Source organism: Arvicola amphibius, chromosome 1, assembly GCF_903992535.2.
Source record: "Arvicola amphibius chromosome 1, mArvAmp1.2, whole genome shotgun sequence".
Lineage (NCBI taxonomy): Eukaryota > Metazoa > Chordata > Mammalia > Rodentia > Cricetidae > Arvicola > Arvicola amphibius.
The window spans coordinates 183,214,977-183,241,784 of NC_052047.1; the positions used below are offsets into that span (position 1 = coordinate 183,214,977).

General features: G+C 47.2%; 1 protein-coding gene across 1 annotated transcript; it reads right to left on the bottom strand.

Annotated features, from left to right (window-relative positions):
* Nucleotides 1–3,567: 3,567 nt before the first annotated feature.
* Nucleotides 3,568–24,873, bottom strand: Got1 (glutamic-oxaloacetic transaminase 1). The gene is made up of 9 exons (XM_038319936.2): nt 24,647–24,873; nt 16,667–16,848; nt 10,695–10,818; nt 10,169–10,281; nt 9,775–9,879; nt 7,981–8,131; nt 7,727–7,892; nt 6,530–6,672; nt 3,568–4,391 (listed from the first exon to the last, which is right to left on the bottom strand). The coding sequence occupies exons 1-9, from the start codon at nt 24,762–24,764 to the stop codon at nt 4,252–4,254; spliced, it is 1,242 nt and encodes a 413-aa protein (XP_038175864.1). The 5' UTR covers nt 24,765–24,873; the 3' UTR covers nt 3,568–4,251.
* Nucleotides 24,874–26,808: the final 1,935 nt, after the last annotated feature.

Here is a 26,808-nt window from a genome sequence, read left to right on the forward strand (position 1 = left end):
ATGAACCAAAGAGTGCCCAGGTCAGCCAGGAAGGATGCCCCGTGATGTTACGGGACTTCAATGTGCTTGACACAGGAATGTTGAACGCTCACTTTTCTTTTTCACATACTTCCCTCTTACTGTATCCCTTGCTGGTCAGCTAAGTATCCTGAAAACCTATCTGATCCCAGGGTTTTAGTCCTGGGTGTTGAGGCAGAAGCAATTCCAGTCATAACCACAAGATGGCAGAATGACCACACATATCTACTGAGACTGTAGGTATTGAGAAACAGCCAGAGGGAAAACGTTAAGTCGAGTTTGAATTTGAATTTGAGTTTCTGATTTATTTCTCACCCTTTGCACACCGTCCAGTCAGTACCCAGAGATGCAGTTCTGCCTGCTGTGTCTCCACACCATTCCCAAGCCACTTTTTCCTCTCCCCCATTTGGTCACAGGCAGATGGACAGTTGCTAATTCCTTTACGTTATTTGTGTCTCAAAGGAAAATGCTCGCCCACAGGAACTTCATTTAACTCAGGGTTGTTAACCTGGGGCCACTACCCCAGGGGAGTCCGTAGTTTGACTTTAGAGGGCCTATGACGCCCTTGAAACCGTCAGAACTTAGTGTGTTTGTGTGTTCCAGAGACTTGAAGCTTTCCTACTAGCATCGAAGTTCCCAGGCCCACAAAGGCTTTTAGTAGTTTTAAATAGGGGAACTTTCAGCCCAGTGTTTCTGCAATGCAGAGTGAATATTGGACACTTTGAGAATGGTGTTTAATTATAAGTGGTCAGGCATTCTTGTCAATGGGGGAAGGTTGGTACTCACCAAGACAGGGGCCTCAGAAATCCTTGGCACATCACACACTATGGTACAGCCTACATCCCAAATAAACCACTTGCCCACTGTCTACCGAACAACAGCTGATATTGCCAAGAGGGCCTCAGCCCCTGGGAAGGAAGATTGGAGCCAGCGATGTCTCTTCTGTGTGTGTAACTGACTTCACACGCCACTCGCTTAGCCTGGCTGGCCTGGAGCTCAGCCATGCATGCGTTCTAGCTAACTCCACAGCCACCACCCCCTGCCTGCTCCTCCGTGGTCAGAACAGATAGTGCCGGCACTAAGTGCTGGGGGTCTCGGACCTAGGCCAAAAAGTGATGAGTTTTGAACAAGAATTTGCAAGGGAGCCTGCTGGACAAAAGCAGCTCCCTCTCATTCTCCATTGGGCCCTGACACCCAGGCCACTGCTATTGCGATACCCCCCTCCCCACAGCAGAACCTCTAAGGAGCTGTCACCACCCCTTTCCCTACACCCCCACACCCCTAGATTTTCTTCAGGTTAAGGTAAATTTAAAAAAAAAGATTTTAAAATAAAGCATTTATGAAGGCTCAAAAAATTGTAAATAATTTTTAAATAAAATGAAAACGTGTTTCCTGGACTATGGCCGCTTTAATTGCCCACGGAATTCCGAGTTCTGTCGTGGCTTCCACATCTCACCTGTGGCCCCGCTGCCTGGACAGGTGCTCCTCTCGAGACAGGTGTGGGGTTGGGGTAAGGTTACAGGAACGTTCGGGTACTTGGCTTTGGGACACCAGAAGGGGCGGATTCTGTAGGAATTGAATGGCAGAAGTGGGAAGTTAAACATGAGCCTGGCTATAAATGGAGACGAAGGGATATTAAGAGGATAATGAGAAGGGCCACCATCTGCTGAACCCATGTGACAATGAGAAAAGTTCAGGATCTTGGGGGCCAGACCCAGACATGCCCCCCGAGACTCTGCTGCTCACACTAGCAGGCTTCTGCAGACCCTCTGGAAAGAAGTGGAGATGGCATGCTTCCAGCACTTCCTAAACAAAGGTAAGAGCAGGGCCAGAGGATATGGGTACGCTATAAGCCAGTTCTGTGGAACATAAAGGCATGCAACTCCCAAGTCCTGGGATTACCTTTGTGCGAGCTGTTTCTCTTTTAGACAGATTCCGTCTCAAATAGCCCAAGGTAGCCTTGAACTCAGAGATTCGTCTGCCTGTCTCCCAAGTGCTGGGATTAAAGGTGTGTGCCACCACTGCCTGCCATCTATGGTTAACTAGTGGTTTAGCTCTGCACTGTTCAGGCAAGCTTTGTTAGATTACAAAGTTCCACTACAAAAAAAAAAAAAAATTATCTTTCCCTTTAAAAAAAATTAAATACATCCTAGTAAAAGTTAACTGAGTAGAACTACATTTTGGATCAAGTGATTAAGATTATATGTTTGAAGATTTATTGGTGTATATGCCGGTACTACTGGAAGGAAGCCTTGAACTAGATTCGCAAGCAGCAGTGGGACACCACGTTGAGTGCTAGGAACCAAACCCTGGTCCTCTGAGAGAGCCACAAGCAATCTTAACTGGCTGAGTGATCTCTTCGGCCAAATGAAGACACTTTCGCTCTTAACATTGACAACGAAGGTGCTGTCCTCTGATGACTTCAGCCACACCTAGGGAGAACGACAGGAAACTCTTTCTGGGGTGGCTTCCCTTACTCGTGGCAACATTTTCAAGTTGGAAGAACAAGCATTAATAATGGGTACAAATGGAAACAAAGAAACGGCAAGCTAATATCTAGCCTGCACTTTATCCACACACCCCAGCCCAGGCCCACGTATTGGTGAGTGCAGCCAAAGGCAACTGTGACTGATGCTGAAGGAGGCGGAGGGGCTGCACAGGAAAGCCAGACCACAAATAACCGCTGTTGCTTTCAAGAGCTGGGAGGCCATCTGTATCAGTACCAATAGACTAACTGCCTGAAAGGAATGGGGGAACAAAAGGAGACCAAATTCTGGCTCGAGGTAAAAGATTTTTTTTTTTTTTGGGGGGGGGTTTTTTCGAGACACGGTTTCTCTGCAGCTTTAGAGCCTGTCCTTGAGCTAGCTCTTGTAGACCAGGCTGGTCTCGAACTCACAGAGATCCGCCTGCCTCTGCCTCCCGAGTGCTGGGATCAAAGGCGTGCGCCACCACCGCCCGGTTTAAAAGATCTTTTTGAACTCAAAGCCCTACCAACAGAACCGAGTGCCTGGCTAAGCTGGGAAAGAATTCTTGACCACACCCAGCTGAAAGGGTGAGTCAGGACAACAGGAAACAGACCAGTTCACTGGGGGAGCGGGGCTGGACCTGGCGACTTCTAGGAGGCAATCACCTTCAAAACTATAGGATTTTATACCTCACAGGAGCCCCAGGAAATACTGAAAAGCTACTTTGATATACTTTAAAACTCCCAAGTGGTAACTCTGTTGCTTAAATTAAGACACAGTTTTCCACACCCACCATTTACAGAGCTTCCAAGCTCTCTGGAAACTGTGCCGTGTTCACGCAGCTGTAATTTTTCCAGTATGCCAGGAGGCGCTCCAGCTGTTATGGGAAGGCCTGGTATTCTAGGATTACTCGAAATGACATCATCCTCATTGCTTAAGAAAATGGCTGGCCTCTGGATGATAAACCTATAAAAGCAACATGGACTCACAGCCATGATCCCACTAGAACTTTCTGTTTCAGGAACACATTCTATTTTGTTCATTCTAAATTACTGGTCACAACTCATTAATGGACAAAACTCCATTTCATGTGTCTTGACAAATGTTTTTATTTTTTAAATGAAACAGAACACAACAGAATAGACTAAGAAAATATCACAAGGTGCTACATATCACAAGAGCAATACCATTTAGTGGGACTTTTATTTTAATTAAATATGTATATCCATCTGTGTGTCATGATGTAAATATTTGCCATAATTGCCTAAAAAAACAAAAACAAACAAAAAAAAAAACTAATGTCTCAGACTAGGGACACAACCATGCAGAAAGATCAGGGAGACAGACTCTGGGTGGAGATGACAGGTTTTAATGCCCCAGCCGACACCCACAGTCACACCTGGCTCCTCAGACAACGTGATCTTTGGGACTGGACTATGTACAGAGTCAAGCGACACGCAGAAGCCCGCGGCTCCATGTGCGGCAACTCCTGCAGAATGCTAGGGGAAGGCAAGGGAACTACATCTCATAGCAAAGTACTTTTTATTCTTAAATAACTTTGATTTGCTCTGGTTTCTAAAATTAGGCTCTAATCCCCTGGGCCTCCAGTTCATTTCAAGAAATGTCTTCTTCACGTGGGGCCAGCTAAACAGCGGCTGCCTCACCACGGCCATCTCTAATCCAGGATATGTACAACTAGGTTTGCGCAGGCAGGGAAGACGTGACAAAAGACCGCTTTGGTGGTGTGGATGGACTACGTGGTGTTTCTTCACTGGATTTTGGTAACGGCTTCATGGATGGAGGTAGCGACGTAATCTAGGTTTTTGGTGGTTAAACCGCACATGTTGATTCGACCGCTCGGCAGCAGATAGATGTGCTTCTCGTTGACCAGGTATTCAACCTGCTTGGCTGTAAAGAAGACAGGAGATCAGAGTGGTGACTTCAGTTGTGGATATCCAGAGACCACAGCACAGTGGCACTCTACCCCCTTCAACACAGACAAGATAAACAAAAGGAGCTACTTTGTCCTTTGTCCAATCAGCAAGTAGAAAACTACTTATTGGATCCTGAAAGACTTGTCTGTACTTAATGTCCAGTTTTTAGGGTGTTCACAATATGACTACAACAGAAGGGTAGCTGTGAATCTGGGACTACCTCCCAACCAGACCCTGCACATTAGACAGCCTTCCCATTGAGAATAACCACCAGACGTAAGCCCTCCCATTCCCATTAAGAATAACCATCAGACACAAGTCCGCCCATTGAGAAAAATCACCAGACATAAGTCCGCCCATTGATAATAACCACCAGACATAAGTCCGCCCATTGATAATAACCACCGGACATAAGTCTGCCCATTGAGAAAAACCACCGGACATAAGTCCGCCCATTGAGAATAACCACCGGACATGAGTCCGCCCATTGAGAATAACCACCAACACAAGACAGTATATTGATAGGAACTGGTTACATGACCAGCTTTGTGTCTTCCCCAGGCTGGCTGCTTAGACCTGAGCATCTAACAACCTCCACTCAGCATTTCATTTCACAATACATGTGACAGGAGCCTATCAGGATGTATTGATAAATGACATGTGAATGAACCAAGAGGCTGAGAAACTACCCAGACCCCATGACCAAGGACCATCAGATCCCCATTCAAACCTTAGCCTCCCTGGATGCAATAATCTTTTTTGTACACTGAAGATATGCCTTTGCCATGGCACCTTCTGAGTGGTTTAAAATAAGGGGAAGAAAAAGCCAGAACTGTTGTTCAAAATATGGCAAGTGGTGTCCAATGCTAAGAATAGCCAGGCTCAGTCTTTTCCTACCACTTTTCCTACTCTGATTAGCAGTAAACTAAAGCTATTGGGGGGGGGGGAGTATCCCTTCTTGTAAGCTTTTAGATGGCACCCAATGCTTATTTGCATATCACTATTTTTACGCATCCACACAATAACTTCTCAACCAACGAATTCTCTACCCCACATGAGGACACCTACACCTAAGTGAGCCATTCGCTACTTTCTGGAGCAGCCTCATTTCGATACAAAGTCGTTCAAGAGGGTCTATAATACCATCTTGATCACGTCTTTCCCTTTATCTCTCTCTCTCTCTTTTTTTTTTTTTTTGCTCAGCCCATTTTAAACTAGCATTCCGACAGTCCGACATTACACTTGGCTGAAGCTTCTAGTTTCCCACCTACAACAGAACCCAACATATATCCATCCCTCACTAGTTACCAAGAGGACAGGTCAGCGGCCACTCTGTACTAGGCTACCAGCAGGTACCAGCAAGTGCTCAGAAAGTAATTACTTCTTAAATAAACGGTTCCTCTATCACAAGGGACCAATACTGACAGCTGACCAAAATCATGCCCACTAAATTTCCTATCAGCTTTTAATTCCAACTACCTCTCCAATTTTTAAATTTATGACAAGGAGAGATAACTTTCCAGCATCTTTTTGAGAGTACTACCTGGAGACTGCCAAAGACCTGTTAAGAATTTTGGTCCCAAGCCAGACAGTGGTGGCACACACCTTTAACCCCAGCACTCAGGAAGCAGAGGCAGGTGGATCTCTGTGAGTTTGAGGCCAGTCTAGACTACAGAACTAGTTCCAGGACAGCCAAGGCTGTTACACAGAGTAACCTTGTCTCGAAAAAGCAAAAACAAAAAAGAGGAAGAATTTTGGTACCTAAGGACTTAAATGTAGTATTTATGATTAAGGTAAATGATTAAAGCAAAGCCAAAAGCACCTGACGATTTATGAGAAACTGGTTATAGATTAAAGATCCAAGTTACAAATCCTGTTATTTCCCAGCTCACTCTAAGCCACTTTCCAACCCATAAAAATGAAAATACCAAACTCATGGGTCAGGAGGGCAGACCGCAACAATGCTCCTGAGATTCCAATAGGTCAGGAGATACGACTAAGAAAACCTAACTTGTTCTGACCCAAAATAACATCTGACCCATTGACAACAGCTGGCCAAGAACTACCGCATCCACACGCTTACGTGTGCTCAAGAGGCTGGGGGCCACTTACGGTTCAATCCAGTAAAGCTGAACATTCCAATCTGCTCAGTGATGTGAGACCAAGTCCCGGGAGTCTGGAGGGCCTCTAATCGTGCCCTGAGTTCAGATCTCATGGTCAGAATCCGGTCAGCCATTGTCTTCACATTACCTGTCCTGAGACAGGGACACTGGTATCAACACCCATTCACACAGATAAAGACGGTTCATAGAAATATGTTTAAAAACTGTAATTTAGTTGGGCAGTGGTGGCGCATGTCTCTAATCCCAGCATTCAGGAGGCAGAGGCAGGCCTCTGTGAGTTCGAACCTGGTCTGGTCTACTGTTCCAGGTTCTGAACCCAGAACAAACAAACAGAAAGCAAAACATTTTGCAATTTAAATTGAACACTTAACATGAGATCATGACCTGTCTGCCATGGTACCTGTGTTCCTAGACAGATGGACTAACAGCCAGAAGCACAGACACAAGGAAGGGTCAGTAAGAACTGCACTTCCTGACAGAGGCCAGTGCTGCTCTGTGGTACTACGGCTGTAATGCATTAACATCCCAGTCATGCTTCACTGGGGCTGATACCGATAGGACCATGTACACCATTAGGCCTAATGGATCTATCAGACATTACATGAAAGCCACTGTCTTCTCAAATAAGATAAAACACAGGTCTTCACCCTTCTCTACAGTTTCACTTCCTGTGGTCTCAACTATCTTTGGTTAACCACAGTCAGAAAACATTAAGTGGAAAATTCTAGAAGATTTCATAAGATTGAAGTAGCAATTGTTAAAGTATAATGTTACGATGACACCACTCCTTTATTAGTTATTATTACTAGCCTCTTCTACCATGTCTAGTCTAGGAGCTAAATTTCGTCATCCTGTAAATTCACGGCAGAAAGAGGGAGAGCCCCAGAATGGTCACACTGCCTTGAAGTCAGACAATCTATTCTTGCAGAAACTCCTGTGTTTCAGCTTTACAGAGGGGACTGGACAGCGAAGGAACGAGGAACCGACATCCATCGTGGGGCTACCGCACATCTCGGGCACTGTGCTACCACACACAACATGGATACCAGTCCCACTTTATGGAAATACCTGAATTTCAGAGAGGTTGTTCTGCCTCTCCCACGATAAAAGGATAAAACCTAGGCAAATGCAGCTCACAATGCAGCTCTGCACCCCACCCTCACATGTCAGGGTCCAAGCCCCTTACCACTCCTTAAAGAGCTCAGGGTCAGAGAGGGTGGAGGCCACGATCCGTGCTCCCTGCGCAGGGGGATTGGACCAAGTGATTCTCACAATCTTCTCCATCTGGGAAAGGACCCGCAGGATTCCGTCGGGTTCTTTTCCAACCACGGTCAGATTCCCCACTCTCTCATCTAAGGAGAAGACAAGACCCAGGCTTAGCTGTTGACGTAGTACGAGGGTGGGCAGGGAGGCAGGGCAGCGACTCTGGAAAGCACTCACTGTAGAGCCCGAAGTTCTTGGAGAAGGACTGGGCACAGAAGAGCTCGAAGCCTTCAGACACAAAATAGCGGATAGCCCACGCATCTTTCTCTAGGTCTCCAGATGCAAAGCCCTGATAGGCTGAGTCAAAGAAGGGGAACAGAAAACGGCGCTGCGAGGAAGGAAAGTAAGTCAGAGCAGGATGTCCTCTGGAAGTAGCCTCAGACGTGGGCCCTTCCGTCCCCACTTGGCGCCTGGGAAGAAGCTCTGCCCTCAACTGTCCTGTATGCGCTCACTTAGCCACCTGACATTTTGCATCTGTTTCACTGCACAGCAAGCAGCAAATGACCACTTGTCAATCTCCCTTCTTCACAGCGTGCTGTGCTCCGGCATCAAGGTGCATGGCTTATTTCTGAAGCTCGGGGACACTGTCCTGTGGCAGTGGATCCTTCTGCACAAATTCCTGGCAGGATAACTGAGGTACCAGCTGCCCAAGACGAAGCAGGCTCTCTATTCTAATTGCTCTTGCCCGTGCTGAACCTGTGGCTTTGGCACTGACTGGACAAACCTCTGCCCTCCCCTGAACTGTCCAAACCAGAAGCCTGAGTGCACCTTTCAAATCCTACAGCTCATCCCGCACATCTTAGCCCCTGATCCCTACCAGCCTAATCTCCTGAGGAGCTGTTTGCACCTCCCTCCCTTTCCCCATGGCCTCCTACTTCATCTGGTTGCTAAGAGCGCCCTCTCGGACACTGGCAGCATCAACTTCTCTCCAAGCTGTCTGGCAGAGAGCCTCGCTCCACACATGTCCGATGTCACGTGGCTCCCGACACTATCTCAGCTAACTTCCCTCTAACCTATTCCACACCGTGTCATCAGCCCTATGTACTCTCTAGACACATCGCTCACCCTCCCTTGATCCCCCAGAACGCCAGGCAGTAATGGAAATGTCTTTCACTTCCGTACACAGACTGCCGGGGTGGGGCTGTGGCCATGTTCCCCCTCTGCCCTTGCCAGCTTTCCATCAGTCTTCTCCAGACAAAGTCTTCTCGTCTTTTCCTTTCCAAGACTCAGCACGGAGACCACTTCTTGCAGAAAGACTAGCCTATCACCAGCCATAAAATCTGAGCTGTGCACCCCGCAGAACTCAGCCACACAGCGTCTCGCAGTATCAGAACCGCTTTAATACTAGACTGGTCTTCCCAATCCGGCTATGTGCTCTTCAGGGTAGGGGCTGCACCTGCTCTGTTCTCTACCAGACCCCAGGGTGCTTAATACCTAAGAGTTGTCTCATAAGCATCCCATAAACACGTTGATGAAGAAAATACACTTTGAGCTAGAAATTCTCGTCTAGAAAGCATCCTAAGGAGATCAAGTTTCACTCCGTGAATAAATCAGTTCAAGAAATCTGAAATAAACCGAAACATTCCTCAACTGATTTACTCAATCCCCAAGATGGCATATTCCTGAAAGGATCGTACGGCTATGAGAACTGACGCTGTCAAACATTAAATGGTGTCATATAAAGAGATAAAGGGGGGAAATGCTGCAAAAAATAATATTAGCAAAATGATTCCATCTTTATAAAACATATGTATTTTGAAACCTACACAAACCCCAATATCCCACCCACTAACACACTACTAGTGTCTGGTGGGGTAAGAGGATTTACAGTTAATATCTATTTTCTTCTTTGGACTTCTCTCCACTTTCCAGATACTCCAATAAGCAGGCTGTGCTTTTAAATAATTATTAACAACTAACTAAAATTAAGCCATACGCCCCATGTTTCAGATGCTCTGGAGGAGCGGGTACCTTCATGACAGCAGCAATCTGCTTCCACTGCTCTGGAGTCGGGTCGGTCCCGGTTGGGTTGTGTGCACAGGCATGGAGGACAAAGACAGAGAACTCGGGAGCATTCTGAGGAGAAGAAAGGTCCATCAGCTCTGACACAGCAGGGAGTTCAGGAGATGGTCAGCAGTACACGGAACTCAATAAAAGGGCAAATGGCAACCACAGTCTGAGCTTTTCACATCTCGCTCTTGCGTAAGCGAGCGCTCTCTAACACGCTACTTCAAATGCACTATCTGATTTAGCACTATCTGATTTGGAGAAAAAGTCTCAGACTCTCACTTATCAACTGATTCAAAAGTTTTCCCTGCTGATCCTGACCCCGCAGAAGTCTCCACTGCTCTTCTGTACCACTCACCTCCAGATCACTCAGGAAGCCCTGGAGGTCGAGGCCTCTCTTCTCCGCGTCCCAGTAGCGGTAGGAGCGGATGTCCTTAAAACCGGCAGCAGCAAAAACGGCATTATGGTTCTCTGAAAAGTAAAGGGACAAATGTTGAACCTGAGGCGGTGGCGTAATTAGAAGGAACACAGACAGGCGAGCCTCAGGCCCTCAGGCCTGGCGTGCACTGGGCGTTGTGAGCTAGAGTACCCACCTAGCTGCTGAGCTAGAGTACCAGGAACAAGTTAAACCAGTTACAAGAACTCCAGACTGGCAGCCTACGGTGCTACCTCCTGCATTCACCTTTATACTGGGAGCCCTCAGCATGGGCTAAAATGCAAGACTGGAGAATCTGGGAAAAGGTGTCCCCGGCTGAAATCTGAGCAGCAGCTGTCTCGGGATGCTGCCTTCCGGATACAGATTACCCCTTCCAAGCTGTCACTGAGTGTCCTCGGGCCAGCCCTCCCAGCTGCTCTGCTTTCTCTCCCACGGCTAACAGGCTCACCCCAGGTTGGCGACGATACATAGATGGGCGTGTCCTTGTTGTCTATGCCGTTGTACCATCGCCGTAAGAAATCAGCTCCGATTCGAAGTGCACCTGTTCCTCCCAAAGACTGCACACCTCCGACCTAAGAGAGAAGACTGGGGTCACAGGCTGACAATGGTGACATCGCTTATACCACAAGAGTAAGGCAATAATGATGACCTACGTTGTGCCTGTTCTTTACAAATCCCCTAACGTGGGAGTTCATCAAAGCTTCCAACAATTAAGCAAGATCCTATGAGCTGCTCATGTTCACCAATGAGGAAACAGAGATAAAGCCCCTGCTCTGTCACCAGCCAGTGAGCAAGGTGGCCAGGTTCAAGCTCACAGTTCCAAGAGGAACTTCCATTCTGAGGACAGGTAGAAGGACCTAGACCATGCCAGTGTGTGCCTTGGAAGGAAACCCGTCTGATCATGGTACCCATCCCAAGATCACTCCTTTCAGGAGGAGTCCTGGAAATACACTTGAGCTGGCCCTGGACACTATCGAGTTTATCAACCCCTGGCAATGTGTTCTCCCTAACAAAGATATCAGGCAGATTCTTTTCGCCTTCCTCAGTTTCCTCTCAGCTGAATCCTAATACAGGCAATACTAGAAGCCCCGTTTTTATCATTAACAAAAATACTTTCACATAGGTCTTATTTGGTCTTCACATACCCCTTAAAGTAAATTCTATGTCCCCAGTTGACGAATGAGGAAACAGACTGAGAGAAATAAATGGTTTGCAAAAGGAAAGAGAGCTTGTTAGAGTCACGGGTGGGCATGAAATGAGGTCTTCCCACCCTGGATCTGGTCACTCTGTCTTCTGTATGTCACTCTATCTACCTCTTTGCTTTGGCCCTTCAAATTCTAGTGAGGCTTCAGCATAACTCCTTCAGTAGAGAAATGACATGAAATAGATGCCACCTAATATGTCTACAAGAGTAAGGAGAACAAAAGGAGCACAGGGGAAAAAAATCTAGAAAGAAAAGGAGGTGGCTGGGGATGTAGTTTAGTGGTAAGGCATTTGCCTAGCATGTGGACGGCTCAAGGTTCAATCCCCAGTAACATGTAATTTAAAAAGAGAATGAGCCGGCAGTGGTGGCATATAATCCCAATATTTGGGAGGCTGAAGCAGGCAGATTTCTGAGTTTGAGCCAGGCTGGTCCACAGAGCGAGTTCCAGGACAGTCAGGGCTACACAGAGAAACCTTATCTCGGGAGCGGGAGTGAGGGAGCACAGAGCTGGGCACTAAGCTAACACTAATACTAAAAGATAGCAAAGGAAAACAGTGGGGGAAGGGGATCCTGATGCTAGCTCAGCCCTCCCTCCTGTTCCAGAAGCAAACACAGAACTGAATGTGCTCCTTAAAGTCATGAGCCCACCTCACTAACATGAGCTACCCTGCACTCATAATGTATATGACACATGAAATATCAAACATTCAAATTATCATGTCCTGAAGATTTAAACACTAGATGGCTTCAGTGGAACATGTTACTCTAAACAACAGTAATCAACAGAAACCACTTTTTATGAATAAGTAAAGTAGCAATTTGGTCATTGTAGAAACTAATTTTTGACCGAGAAAGTCCTACATACTTGGTAAGAAGGAAACTAGATAATATCTAAGAAAATAAGTTCAGACAATTCATGGAGTTAGTCACCTTGGTTCAAGTTGCTATGCAGAGGTAGCCAGAACAAAGGAGCTGAACGGTTAAAGCTGGACAAGACAGGCTCCGCATCTCCTGCCTATGTGGACACTGCTCTACAGGAGATGAAAAGGGACATTTTGTTGGAGTCCTGAAGTCTGAAAACGGAAGAGTAGCAAGGAACAGTGGAAGTCCCAGAACTGGGTTGACTAATGTTCAACCTTGAGAGGGTGCTATGCAGGGAGGACAACATTACTGCTCGACTCTGTTCGGTCTTCATGGCTTGTCTCTACTACTCTTCTTCCTCTCTTCTTCCTATCCTGTCCACTCCAGTTAAAACTGAATCCAGCCTCCCCGCCTCCGCCAGGGCTAGCATGTCTCCCTCTCCTCTCTCTCTACGGCTTCTGTCAACTTTAACACAGTAAGCTGAAGCAAAGGTTGTCTGTAGGGTCACCTGGATGCTAGTAGCATCTAGCCAAGTGTCCAGTCCTTCTGACAAGCAGGTGAATGACTAACTCGAACACCTGAGACTCTCAGGAGGCCCACAAGCTAAAATACGGAATGTGTGCACTGTAAATAAGCCATGGTCCCTGCCGGGATCACACACTGTCAGAGAAAAGGCTTATAAAATTAGACATCGCAGGGCGCTGGAGACACAGCTCAGCAGTTGCTGCTCTTCGCAAGAGGACCCGGTTTCAGTTTCCTGAACCCACAAAGTGACTCACGGCCATCTGAAACTTCAGTTCCAGAGGAACCGAAACACTCCTCTGACCTCCCTGGGCACCAGGCACATGCGTGGCTAACATACTCATGCAGGCAGAACACTCACACATACAAAATAAAATAAGGACATTTTCTAATTAGACATCATAGTTAAAACACAGTGAGTTCTGCTATTCCCAGTCAATAGTCACACCATAATTCAAGAGAACCTAAAGAACTGGCCACACCTAAGGAAGTGGATGATTCAGCACAGAGGTGACCCTTGGTCAGGTCTTGAAGGTCTTAGAGGCAGGGACGAGAGGCAAAGAAGGGCCTTCCACACAGTGGGAAAGGCCAGGCAAGGGTTCTGAGTCCTGAAGGCCTGTGGGGCTGAGGAACAGCAACGCTCTTAGGATGGCGGGATCTGGCTGGAGCAAATCCTCGGGGCAGCAGTGGAGGTGCACCATGGGGAGGGCGGAAGCAGGAGGCACAATCAGCTCTTTTGATAGGGAAGCTCTTTAACTGTTGTGTGGAAATCATACTGGGAGGAAAAGGAGACTCGAGGCCAGAAAGTCAATGAGGCTGTTTAAGACCACATGAGCTGATGGCGGGCCGAACTAAGACATGGAGAGAACTTCCAGGAGAGAGAGAGGCTCAGTGCTCAGAAGCAGCTGTTACCTAGGGCAAGGCGGCTGCTGGGAAGTATCCCAGATAGGAACTTTATGTATTTGATGCCACAAAGACTGATGATTAGGTTCTGTAATCAAAACACAATGTAGATGAACTAGGCCAAGGCTCTGTTCCCAGGTCAAGGCCATGAGTCTGGAGTCTTAAGAGCTCAAAACCCAGATCCACGAACAGAGGAACACCGCCAACAAAGTAACCATGAGAGAATGCAGTCATCTTAGAGGAAGCAGCTCCCCAACATGGCCTCACATCTGCCAACAACTGCCCCAACTATTAATCTATGGCCTATGCAGAGCCAGACCCCCACCCCCAGCTGCTCACTTTCAAACTACATTAAGATAGTCTACAACTGGTCAAACTGCAGAGAGGAATTATCAGTGGAGTGTTCAGTCACAAATAGGACATCTGTAACACACACACACACACACACACACACACGCCAGGCTCGGGGACTGCTGAAGAGGGGGGTGAAAAAGGAGTCAGAGGCGGGGGAGGATTGGAGCAACACAGTACATTCTGGACCCCTGCACCTGTGGGCCCACAGCACCTGTGGCCGCCAGTCAACACTCTAGCACGGGGTGTGAAGGAGTCTATGAGCCCCCACCCCAACTGGGGAGCTATTGAGAGCTGATGGCTTCTGGAGGAAGGAAAGCTCAGTTCTTCTTAAGGCTGTGGCCACTGGTAGGTAGCCTGGTTGGCCCCATGCGGCAATGGATGGATGGCCTTATATCCATGAGTACACAGGCAGTACAAACTGGACTCGGGGTATTATTTTTTTAAAAAGCAAAAAGCACAAAATCAGAGTGGGGGAGGGGTAGATCTCAAAGAAATGGAGCTGAGTACACTCAAAATACAATGCATGAAATTCTTAGACAATTAATATAACTATTACATGTTTCTTGAAAAGATTGTTCATTTTCTGGGGAAACACTGGATTTTCAGGGCAGCTTTTAAAGCCACCCCTACCCAGAGACACTTACATCTCACACCTTCAGTTCCCTGGGGCAGGTCAAAGCCTTCCCCAGAAACCAAGTCCAAACTTCGATTACTTGTCTAATCAGTGCCCTGGGTTCCAAGACCTTAGCCAGAGCCTGCCTCCTGCAAGAGGCGAGCAGGAAAGTGTGTAACCTTAACTCCACCTTGACATTCGGCTTATCAGGGCACCTGGAGAGGAACGTGCTGCTATAAACAACAGCTGAGGAACACCTCACATGACTCCACAAATGTGGTCTTTTCAAGGTGTGACCCGTGGCCTGCATTACAACGTGGCTTGGAAGGTATCAAGGGCAGCTGGTTTCAATTGCACAACACCTGACTGGACTATTGTTCTTCCCTATCCACCCATCCAGCCGGGTTTACGCCTTCAAACAACACTTTCATTAGGTAAGCCCTGCACAAACTTGGGTCTTTTTTTTTTTTTTTTTTTTTTTTGGTTTTCGAGACAGGGTTTCTCTGTAGCTTTGGAGCCTGTCCTGGAACTAGCTCTTGTAGACCAGGCTGGTCTCGAACTCACAGAGATCCGCCTGCCTCTGCCTCCCGAGTGCTGGGATTAAAGGCGTGCGCCACCACCGCCCGGCACAAACTTGGGTCTTTAGGCAAGTGTCTTTACAACCTAGACTTGCTTCTGACTACCACTGTCCCTGGGCCACTCCCCACACACCTGCCCCAAGAGCAGTACTGCTGATTTCTATCTTCTCTACTTCGTGGTTTTCAAACCTGCAGGTACTTTGGAGTCGATGCGGGCACATTTTAAAAATAATCCCATTGCGGGCTGTGGGGAGAAAAGAGGGCCGTGCCCTTCCAGGATTCTGATCAAAATGGCTTGGCGTGGGGTTCACAGGGCACAGTGTACAAACTCACAGGTAATACTACTCTATGGCAACAGCTGAGAGTCAGAGCCCTGGCTGGGTACATCCTTCAAACACAGCTCATGCCCCACCTGCAGCCTCAAGGGTCTCTCTCCCTCAAATCTCTCCATCACCACTTCTTACCACACACTCCCTATCTCCCAGGGTCCACTCCCAGCACACACTATTCTTCCACACGTTTCCACATGTCTATAGTTGTAACACACAAAGTGAAAGGAGAGCTACCAAGGGAAAGGCTAGAAGAATCACCAAATATAAGGCAGGGCAGGAATTCTGGGTCTTGAATGTTGAGGGACCACAGACACCTTCTGAGAGTCTGGTTAAAATTAAGGCAACTTTTCCCCCAGAAATAAATAAAATTCTGCATATACTTTCAGAAAGCCCCTATGTGAGAATTCCTAGTGTGTTTATGAGCTACAGATTATCTTCACTCGAAAATGAAGATACCGAAACCAAGTAGGTAAATCACTTGCGTATGGCCAAAAGCAGTGGCAGAGACGTGTCTATACGCCCCCCAGACTCTTCAGATTCCATTAACTTCCCTTTGCTTGCATCTCCAGTAACTACTGCCTGATGATGTACTGAACAAAACTCAACAAGTGAAGCTGAGCTCTGGACATGGCCACACTGCCTGCTCACAGCCATTAAAAATACATTTGCTGGGCTGGAGAGATGGCTCAGTCCTGAAGAACACTGGATACTCTTACAGGGGACCTGGATTCAATTCCCAGCACCCACATGGCAGCTCACAACCATCTGCAACTCCAGTCCCAGGGGAATCCAACGCCCTCTTCTGGCCTCCTTGGGCATCAGGCACTCAACTCACAGGAAGCCAGATGTGCATGCAAGCAAAATACCCCCACACACAAACTCAGTAAATAAATAAAATTTAAAAGAGGTCAGCTTGCCTTCAAAGAAACAAATAACAAAAATTTATTTTCTGACAATTCTCAAGACATAAATTTCAATACCTTCAAACAAATTGACTTTTCTATTTTTTTATTTTTTAAACATTCACAGAAACTACTCATACCCCAAACTCACCCGATTCTCCTTGAGAGCGGGGCTGTTGTCCCCAAGTACGAGGCGAGAAGCGCAGGTTCGGAACTCGGCCAGGCCCAGGATGGGCAGGTATTCGTGGTTGAGGCTACTGTCATTAGCAATCTTCTGTTCCACCTTCCTCACCACTGGCAAAACCCAGGGCTGAGAATCATCTGTGCGGTATGCTGAGTACAGAAAAAGAGATACACGTGAATCTCAGGCATCGTCCAAGCCAGAGTATGGAACTGCGAACAGAGAAAATTCTACTGCTTTCTGCAAACAGAAAATTCCACCAGCTTCTAGTCAAAGCAGAACAGAGACAGAAACACAAAGGGCATTCACATGCTGGGCATATGGGACAGCTCTGTTTTTACCCCTGGCAGATCACGCAGTTTTTAATGTGATCTCCAGAATTAGGATGCTGAGATTAAAAACTGGAACACCACGGATACTGGTCAAGAGAGAGGGAGATGTCTATGAACCGCAGCTGTCTCTGAATGCTGCAGATACCAAGAGTGCAATCAGTCTCTAGAACCATGCCTCCAAGTGAGTTCCACAAAAGCCTAGGTCGGGTGTGTCCAAACTGCAGCCACAGTCTCGTGTGTCCCAGCATAGCTATGAACGTGACCAAACAGGTCTGGAGACAATGTCATACTTCAACGTCAGAAGGTTAAACACATCTGGCTTGGAACTACTTCACAAAGTCTCTGCTCCTCCAAACACAAACAGGGAGAAAGAAGGAGAAAATCAAAGGACGTTTGCCTCCTCCAGTTGTCCCAAAGATGCAGAAGCATGTCACACAGGAGCCAATGTCCTGTGCCTGGTGTCCAGCAAGCGGTTACGCAATGACCAGAGACCCACTAAAGCACATCTTTGTCCTCTCTGTGTATTTTGAAATCCGCCAGAGTTTACCATGTTCACTGTTCATACACACCAGCTACCTCACGTCTCCCGTACTGATCTAACTTTCTCTATTTCACAGCATTTAACAAGCCTGCATAGTAAACCTCTAAGTGTCTCTTCAACATTTCAGAGTGCTTAGTATGTCCTCAGGCAACTTTGACCTTTCCTACTTCCGATTACACACACACACACACACACACACACACACACACCCCACTCTAAAGTTCTGCTGGGCTGCAGCTTCAGCAGGCAGCTGCTTTGGCCTTGACCCTGGCCGACAGTCTCTCTGACCTGATTGCCAACGGGGGTCACTTCCCTCTGTACTCCACTGTGTAAGCCAGTCAACAATCCTTGCCTGCAGTGAAAGCAGATTCTAACAGTGACTCGGACTACATTTTATCTTGTTAATTTCTGTCCAACTATCAGTCCCTGTCTTTGAGGAAACTCATACTTTAGGGTGTCTTACTTACTGAACAGCACACGTTAACTGTAAGAAGTTCAGGTAAGCCAAAGGTAATCAATGAATGCCACAATCCCAGCATTCCGGTACAGGAGCATGAGCGCACAACCTTCTCATCTTTACTGCCAGTATGCATATTCTTTCATAAAAGATGGATCTTACCATCACAGGGTTTCTCAACATGAGGCTTTTTTCCTCTTGAACCTATTTTATGAGTATCTCTTCTCATCAGTAAGTATTCTGATAGGTAAAAATCAGGTTCTTCCTGATTAGATAAACTTCTTACATTTGTTGAAGGGAGTTAGTTTGATTAGCTGAATGCTATCAGTCATACTCTTGAGATTGACTGGCCAACCCAGAGACCGTAGGCAGGTGCGTGGCTATCGCAGTTTGACCGGCACATACACTTCTCAGATTTACAGATGTCACATATTTGGAAAATACAGTTAGCCGACCAAATAGAAAATAGACATACAGCTTAGAATGGGATTATAGTTTATAAAGTATTTTGTTTGCTGAACACATTTTGGCTTAGTAGTTTTACATTTAGAAGTATTTTCTATAAATATGTTCATTTCAGTGATATAAAAATATTCAACACAATGTTTTTAATAGCAGATAATTAAAATCATGCTTAATAATTAATAATTCATACACAGAAAAGAGTATTTCCTCACCCCATGGTGGTGTTGTAAATGGCTCAAACACAAGAAAAATTTCCGGTTGCATTTATGGTAAAAGAGACGCAAATGAAAACAACATTCATACTGGGAATTTACTCAGGAGGCTGTGGGGAAGCGGACGCTCTGCACACTGCTGGTTCAAATGTGAACTGATGATCTTCATGAAGAGCTGTGGAGAGCAGCTTGGAAGCATCTGTCCAGACACGCATCCACCAGCACCTTCCATTCCAGTCTGCATCTTACAGATGCGCTGTCAGCACGTGAGATGACCTATGTACTGGGTGGTTCGCTGAAGGATTGCTTTAATATCCTACGATCGTAAACAACTTGGGTGTCCAGCATGAGACTGGCAAAATAAAATCTGGTTTATTCATCAGTTAGGCAGCTGTGGAAAAGAACAAAGATGCTCTCTGTGTACAAATACGAAGGGGAGATCAAGCGGGAAAAGCAAGGGACAGACCGATGCACAGCGCACTGTATATTACCAAATACAAGAAGTTATATTTGCTGTATGTCATGGGAAACTTCTGGAGCTGGGCGGAGAGGGGGATTTGGGAACTAGGCAGATGAAAAGGGTGTAAGGGAGACATAAAGACACATCCCCTACCAGAATAGTTACGGATGACAACAGTTGCTCACTGTTGGCTTGTTGGCTAAAGCAAAAAGAAAGACCAAAATACCTACTTCTGAGGAAGAGCTATTCTTAGCCCAGAGCACCAAGCCAGGCACCAAGGCTACACTGCCGAGTACTCCTGGAAGTCTCTGGGGAATGGATTTTAGAGGGGATGCCATTACTGTAAATGTCCTCAATACTACCGAACCTTCATCCTTTGAAAAGGAATTTAATGTTGGGAAAGGCGGAGCTTACATCAGTCCTGGTAAGAAGAGTTGAACAAACTGGATGGCATGTATGGAAACAATTAAAAAGAGGTGGTCTCTTGGGGGGGCCTACCACTCAAGACCATTTCAAGGGTCACAGAATGGATGCATGTCTGGACCACACAGAAAGGATAATCTAGACTCACCAAACGTGAGCCTTTTTAGAAAAGTCAGGGTCATTAAATTCAGATCTATGACTAGGTATTACATACAAGATAACACAGGTATGCTGTATGTTAATATTTATAATGTCATTCCTAAATTATTGTAAAATAAGTAGAAAAAAGAAAAAGCCATTGTCCTGATGTTCTTACCATTGCTATACACACTAAAAACTTAAAAAAAAAAAAAAAAAAACCTGCAATGCTGGAGAAGGGGGTTGGGAAGAGGCACTGTTAGAGAGAAAAGGCGGATTGCCTAATTCAGCGGCTTCCTTCTCGTTGCCCAATTTCTCCCAGGTTCAGTCCTAGACATACCCTAGCGTGTTGCGTATCTTAGTGAAGCAGGATTGTAAGCTACTCCTGAATGACTGGAGCAAGGAAGGCAGGCGTTGTGGATAGCCACCATGCGTCTCTCCTGGGGAGTTCTAATTGCTGTCCTGTTTCATTCCTGCTGCTCACCCTCCCATCCCTCGTCTCATCCTTCCACGGGCGCTCACTGCCTTGACCAGGCGCTGGCTAGAAGACGCTACAGCGAGATATCCTTCCTTCTAGGAAACGCAGCACAGGGGGCTTGAATTCTCCATGCTGGGTCAGGGGAGACCTTACAGAGGATGAAGTAAGTGCAAAAGGTAAATAAAGAAGGCTTTAAAGGCAGACGAGGGAAGAGGTTACATCCCAGTTGGACGGACAACTGTGCCAGGTCCTCAGGAACTGGACGGCATGAGACATTTGAGCTCTGCATTTTCCTGCATCAGGAGCAGGCTCTGTGAGGGACCAGCAGGGAAGGAGGAACCACAGGGAGCTCATGGTCTGGGGACTTTCTGTCAAGGATCTTGTTTTAATAGGACATCCAAAAGCAGTCACATCAAGAGCTGTACACTTTAACAGAATCGTCTGTAGGAGACAACGGAAAACAGACTCCAGAGGACCAAGAGGCGAGGCTAAGTCAGAAGGCTCCAGAAATGACCCAGAAGAGAGATAATGAAGTCGTGAAATAAGGCAGTGATGATGGGGGATAAAGACATGGGATGATACACAGATGGACTTGTAGGACATAAAACGGGAACCCAAAGAACAAACATATACAGGTGAGGCCGGGAAAGTGTTGCTGGTGATCCCAATACCCATCTAGTCTGGATTATAAATGGGTGGTGGGGAGGGGGCTGAGGAAGATACAGAACTTATGGTGAAGAAGAGGAAGGGTACTAGGCAAGGAGATGCGCAGTGGAAAGATCTCATAATTATAGACACTAGTGGGAACTGAAGCCATGGTAATAACAAGGATTTACTAAATACTCGGCACATTTCTTGATTCTCATTTAATTATTTTAACAAGCCACAAAATAGATGGGTATTAGGAATCAGGAAACTGAGGCCAGAAATTATTTGCCAAAGTTAAGAGTTAGGCTGGAACTTCTGAGTTCTCGCTTCCTTTCTTTTCGATTTTAACAGGTGATGCCTAAGGAAATCACAAAGTGCTCAGCCCAGAGCCTCTATCAGGAGCCTCCTTATCAGCATCCTGCTGAGATCTACCCTGGGAGCCTGGCCTTTCTTCCTGAGTGAGCCCGAGGCAGGCTCACAGGCCGGGCAGTCTTGCTTTGCAGAAAGGAAGAACAGGGTTAAATGGTCCAACTATCACCCTCTTCACCTCCTCCTACTGGCGCCACTTCCCTCACCCAGCCACACCCAAGAGTCCCTGCACCTATGCCTCAGAGACCCTTCCCCACCCTGTGCTCTGAGAAACACCTGACACAGCCATCTAGCCAACAACTGATACCTGAAGAGGGGAGGAGCCCCACTGAAAACAACTACTAAAAAAAACTAAACCAAAAGAAGGGTGAGTTCACATTTAAAAAAAAAAAAAGGAACTGGAGGCTGGAGAGATGGCTCAGTCTACTCTGTGCCCACCACACATGCACGAGACAGGACCTCAGATCCCAGGCACCCACATAAAGAACTGGGCATCATGGTGTGTAACCTAAAGCTTGGAACAGAGGAGACAAGCAAATCCCTGAGCTCACTGGCCTGCTAGCCATGCCATCAGGGAGTGAGCATCGGGTTCAGGGAGAAACACTGTCCCAAAAGAAAAAGCAGAAAGCAATAGTGCAAGACACTCAGTGTCAAGAGCTGGCCTTCACATGAATATATACACTCACAGTACCGGAGGGGGTGTTGTATCAGGATGGACTTGTGACTGTCTATCCTTAAAGGCACTGCAGTCAGAGGCTTTGAGACTCTAACTAAAAGTTAGAAACACTAAGCCCATAAACTCCATAAGCATTGTGCTTAACAGCAAAAAAGAGTAAGACCCACTGCTGTTTAATGACAAGAAAACTATTGAAATTAGCTTGGCATGCATAAAAATCTCTGGGGCAACTATCTGTGAATGGGAACCAGCTAACGAGATTAGAGTAGCAGTTTATCCTAAAGCTGCCCAGCATCGCTAGGAGAGGAGGAGCTCCTATTACCTTTGACCTTGGGAGGAAGCGTCACCTCACAGTCAGCAATTAATTAATCTCCATGACCAAGAGTGTGCCGGGGTGTGTGTATGTAAAGCAGGACATGCACATGCAGAAGGAGACCGTGTACCATGACTAAGAGTGTGCCGGTGTGTGTGTATGTAAAGCAGGACATGCACATGCAGAAGGAGACCGTGTATTCTACTCCGCTCAGAGTAGACACTGATCTGCCACCTATCACCCACACAGAACAGGTCACAGTAATGACCAAATACGTAACACCTTTCACCTACATGTCACATGTCACATGTAATTGTTCTTTTACTCCACGGTCAATACAATTACCCCACACCGCAGATTTACCCCATTAACAGAATCACAGAGCGTGCTGGGCAATCTTGGAGTAGACTTTTTTTTATTAATTTATTTATTATGTATACTATATTCTGTCAGTGTGTGTGCCTGCAGGCCAAAAGAGGGCACCAGATCTCATTACAGATGGTTGTGAGCCACCATGTGGTTGCCGGGAATTGAACTCAGGACCTCTGGAAGAGCAGTCAGTGCTCTTAACCTCTGAGCCATTTCTCCAGCCCTGGAGTAGACTTTTGATAGATTCTAATTGTCATTCATTCCTAATACCCCATTCTACCTTGGCTTCAAAGGCATTAAATAACCCTCATTAGACTACAGTTGGCACAGGGCACCCAGGGCTCCTGCCTCTTCTCCCTGTAGGTTACTGGCTACCCCCAGGCCAGCTGAAAGTAGCTGAAGCCGAGAATAGGCCAGAGACCCTAGGGCCTGGGACTTGGCTAGAATCCCAGCTCTTCCACCTAGGGGTCAAACTATACTTTCCCCTGGGCTTCAGCCTCCTTCCTTGCAAATAGGAGAGTCACAAAACAGCTCCCAGAAGTGCTGTGGACATGAACAACTCATTCGCTCCTGTTCTTAGGTTCCTGGAAAAAGTGGCAAAGGGCATGTCACTGCTGAGATGGGAATCTTGCTAAAGGCTGATTCGGGTTGTCTGAACTGGATGCTATAGCAGGGAGGTTTTGTGTGCATGTGTATTTTATTTCTCAACCAACGTCATAAATTATTTTGTTTTTCAGTTCTTAGGCTGATAATTTTCATTCAACTTTTTTTTAAGAGACCCATTCAAAGAACCGCCACAACAGCAACAGAAATAGCTGGTTATATAACTCCTGCTTATACGCCAGCCCTCATTCAAAGCCTGCGATTGTGTTTAGTCTCCACAAAAACCCTGTAAGATGGGCCAAGGCCCTCGACCTCATCAGTTCTTCTACATAAATCAGGCTGTAAATAAACACTTGGAGGTTCTGCACTGGGTTTAAATAAAGAGCTTATACAGTGAGCATTCTGATTTCTATTCAAGACCATCAGCATTTCTCCTGTTCTGCTGGCTGCTGAAAACATCATATTTCCCTCCACTGGAGGGACAACTAACACTGACTTTTTAATGCTTTATTTTGAGAAGTTTCAAACATACATAAAAGATGAGAAAATGATATATGTCATTTATGTCCATGCAACATCGCCCACCATCAATACAACAGCACTGAGGATTTTCTCTCACCCCTCTCCTGCTCCTTGATGGTGTGTGTGTGTGTGTGTGTGTGTGTGTGTGTAAGGGTTATGCACACACACTTCTATAAGAATCTTGATTCTGAATCCCCTTCACATCACTTGTTTCTTCTTCCAAACCTTCTAGCACCTTCAGGCCGTCACCCACCACCCTGCTCACTTTTCTGCTGTTGGCTGGCTGGCCTCTGTATATGGACAAATGCAAACCGGGCTCCGTAGAGCGTCCATCCTCAAAGTGAGGGTTACAACAAAGTCGCTGGGGGCTCCAGTTAAAAGGAGTTTCAGGCACTCTCCAACACAAACGTCCTTAGCAGAAGGCTAAACTGGTTCAAGGAAATGAAGCCCCAGATGTGTGAGCCCTGAGCTGGACCGCACCTCATCTGAGAATAAACCAAACCGAGATCTTCCCTCACGTGGTGTGACAGGCTTCCTAACTGGTACCTGCTGCTCGCCCAGTCCAGACCACAGTTCCACTAGGCTAACAGCTATTTTATTCCCACTTCCCGGCTGACCATGACCCCCAAGGCTACTAGACTTCTCCTTCTGTACAATCCCTGGCCGTCTCATTGCTTTGAAACATGTACTATAAAGAACACAGGATGGAGAAACAGAAAACCACGTTTGTGTTCCAGATGCTACGCCTGTTCTGCGTGACCTTGAACACACCGTCTTTTTCCAAGGACTCCGTGTCACGATCTGCAAAATGGGTAGGTTGGTGGACGGCCTCGTGGCCCCAGTCTTCTCACCCGGGTCCCCTCTCAGGGAACACCAAACTAAGCCTCGGCTCCTCACACGGTTCCACCCCATGCTGCTCGCATTCCAGGGCACTGCATCCTTACCTCCCACGCCGAGGTTAACCTTGCGGGGATCTGGATCCTCCCGGAAGTCCGCAGTGAGCTTAAAGACCAGAACTGGAGGGGCCTGTGGAACCTGGGCAAAGACTGATGGAGGCGCCATCGTGAAGGAATCTGCCGAGACCTCCAGCGCAAGCCCAGAGCTGCTCCGTGCGCTGCGCGGCGCGGTGACCGGAGGAGACTCTCACCTTCACCGGCGGGCGGGGACAGCCCACGGCTCCCAATAGCCAAGTCGCGTCCGGAACTTGGCAACGCGGTCAGCCAATCACAACCTCCCGACAAAGATGGGTTAGGCGGGACAAGTCTCTATTAGCCAATTCAAGAAGAGAATCTTATCGGAGGCTCGTGTGATGCAACCAGTGCGATTTACACCGGTGGAGGTGTGGGCGGGGACAAGGATGATTGGCATAGCCTGCTCCAATCGCTGAGGCTTTTATTCCTTAGGGTGAAGAGGATGATGCGGATGGCTGGTGTCCCCAGAGGACATATTCCTTGACCTTATGGGGACTGGAGACCTGGGGCGGTGGCCGCCCGTGGGAATTGCAGAGGACAGATGTTCCTGTACCCGCTGAGCAGGTGGTTGTCCCCGCCAGGCCCCGGCAGTGCGCACGTTCCCGAGCTGTCCAGGCCGAAGAGCCAAGTCCCCGGCATTTGTGTGCAGAACTCGAGTGGTCCACCTGGACACGCTGTACCCAAGCGCGGGTGACCTTGACCATCTTCCACGCAGTGTTTTCCCAGAAAGAAACCTGGGAGCGCTGTCTGCCCTGATCGCTGGCAGGGGAGACCCTGCAGAGAATAAGGGATGAGCGCTTTCTAGTTTGAGCAATTTTACTCCCCGGTTACTGGGGGGAGGGGGGGGGGAGGGAGGGGAGGGGGGGGGGAGGACTAGTTCTTAAGGACCGTCAGGCAGCTGACGAAGTCGCCCTTGTAGCGTTCCTCCCACGTGTGCTGTCATCGACTGGCTGATACCCAAACTGCTGCTACTTTTTGTCACGCCGCTCCTTCCCCCGAGACTATTTCTGTCCAGATCCTTTCTACACCTGTTGACCTTGAAGATTCACATCTGTCAGCCCTCCGTAAAACCTCTCCTTAACCCTCCGTCTGGTTAGAAATCTCGTATGCATCGGGAGTTTGGTGGTCGACATTACAATTTTAGAAAATGTCCTGTTGAGTAGAACCTCGCTCTGAAGCCAGGGAAGTTAGGTTCAGAGGCTGGCTGCCACTTACTAACTTGGGCAGGCCTGTTCCTGCTCCTTAGAGTGGAGATAATAGTGTTTTCCTCGGGGTTGTCGTGGGGATTATGTGTTAATACATATAAAGCGTTTAGTTGCATACAGTAAGTGCTCTCTAAATACTAGCTTTGTTACTGCACCTCATCGGCACCCCCCTGGCAATGATACACCGCTTTGCCTGGGACCTGGCAAACCTCCCTCCGTTTCTCATACTAAATATCCAACAAATGCTGGAAGGAGCCAGTTCCTTGTTATTTCGTGAGAAAACAGTATCATGGCTTCCTTAGGAGAACATGTTGAATCTTCACACGAGTTTTCCAGTCAGGATGAACATAAACCTCGGAACTCAGCAGCACCTGCTACCTTTTCTGCCTTTTGCTTTTTAAAAACATTGCCCCGTTTTTGTTTGTTTGTTTGTTTTTTTAAGGTGACTTCCCACAACGTTTCTGTGTTTCCCTCTGACCGTCACAAGCTAACACCGAAGGTTCAACAGCCTTCAGGTGCTTTTAGTGCTTCCAAAGATCAGTCTGAGTGCAGCCATGGAAAGGGGTGTTTCTGCAACCTGGCGGTCCTAGTGTGATCTCCACAGCAGTAGCCAACAATGTCACGGTCACTCTCTGCGTCATTCCCAGGGAGAAAAGCAACCTTAGGTTACCCAAACACTGTCAGTGTGGCTAAGATCAAGTAAATACTTCTCTCTCTCTCTCTCTCTCTCTCTCTCTCTCTCTCTCTCTCTCTCTCTGTGTGTGTGTGTGTGTGTGTGTGTGTGTGCGCACACGTGTGCACAGGTGTGCACAGGTGTGGGGCCAGAGGTGAACATCCAGTGTCTTCCTCCGTTGCTCTCCATCCTATTATCTGAGACAGGGTCTCTCACTGAACTCAGGACTCAGAAATTCTGCTAGATTGTATGGGCAA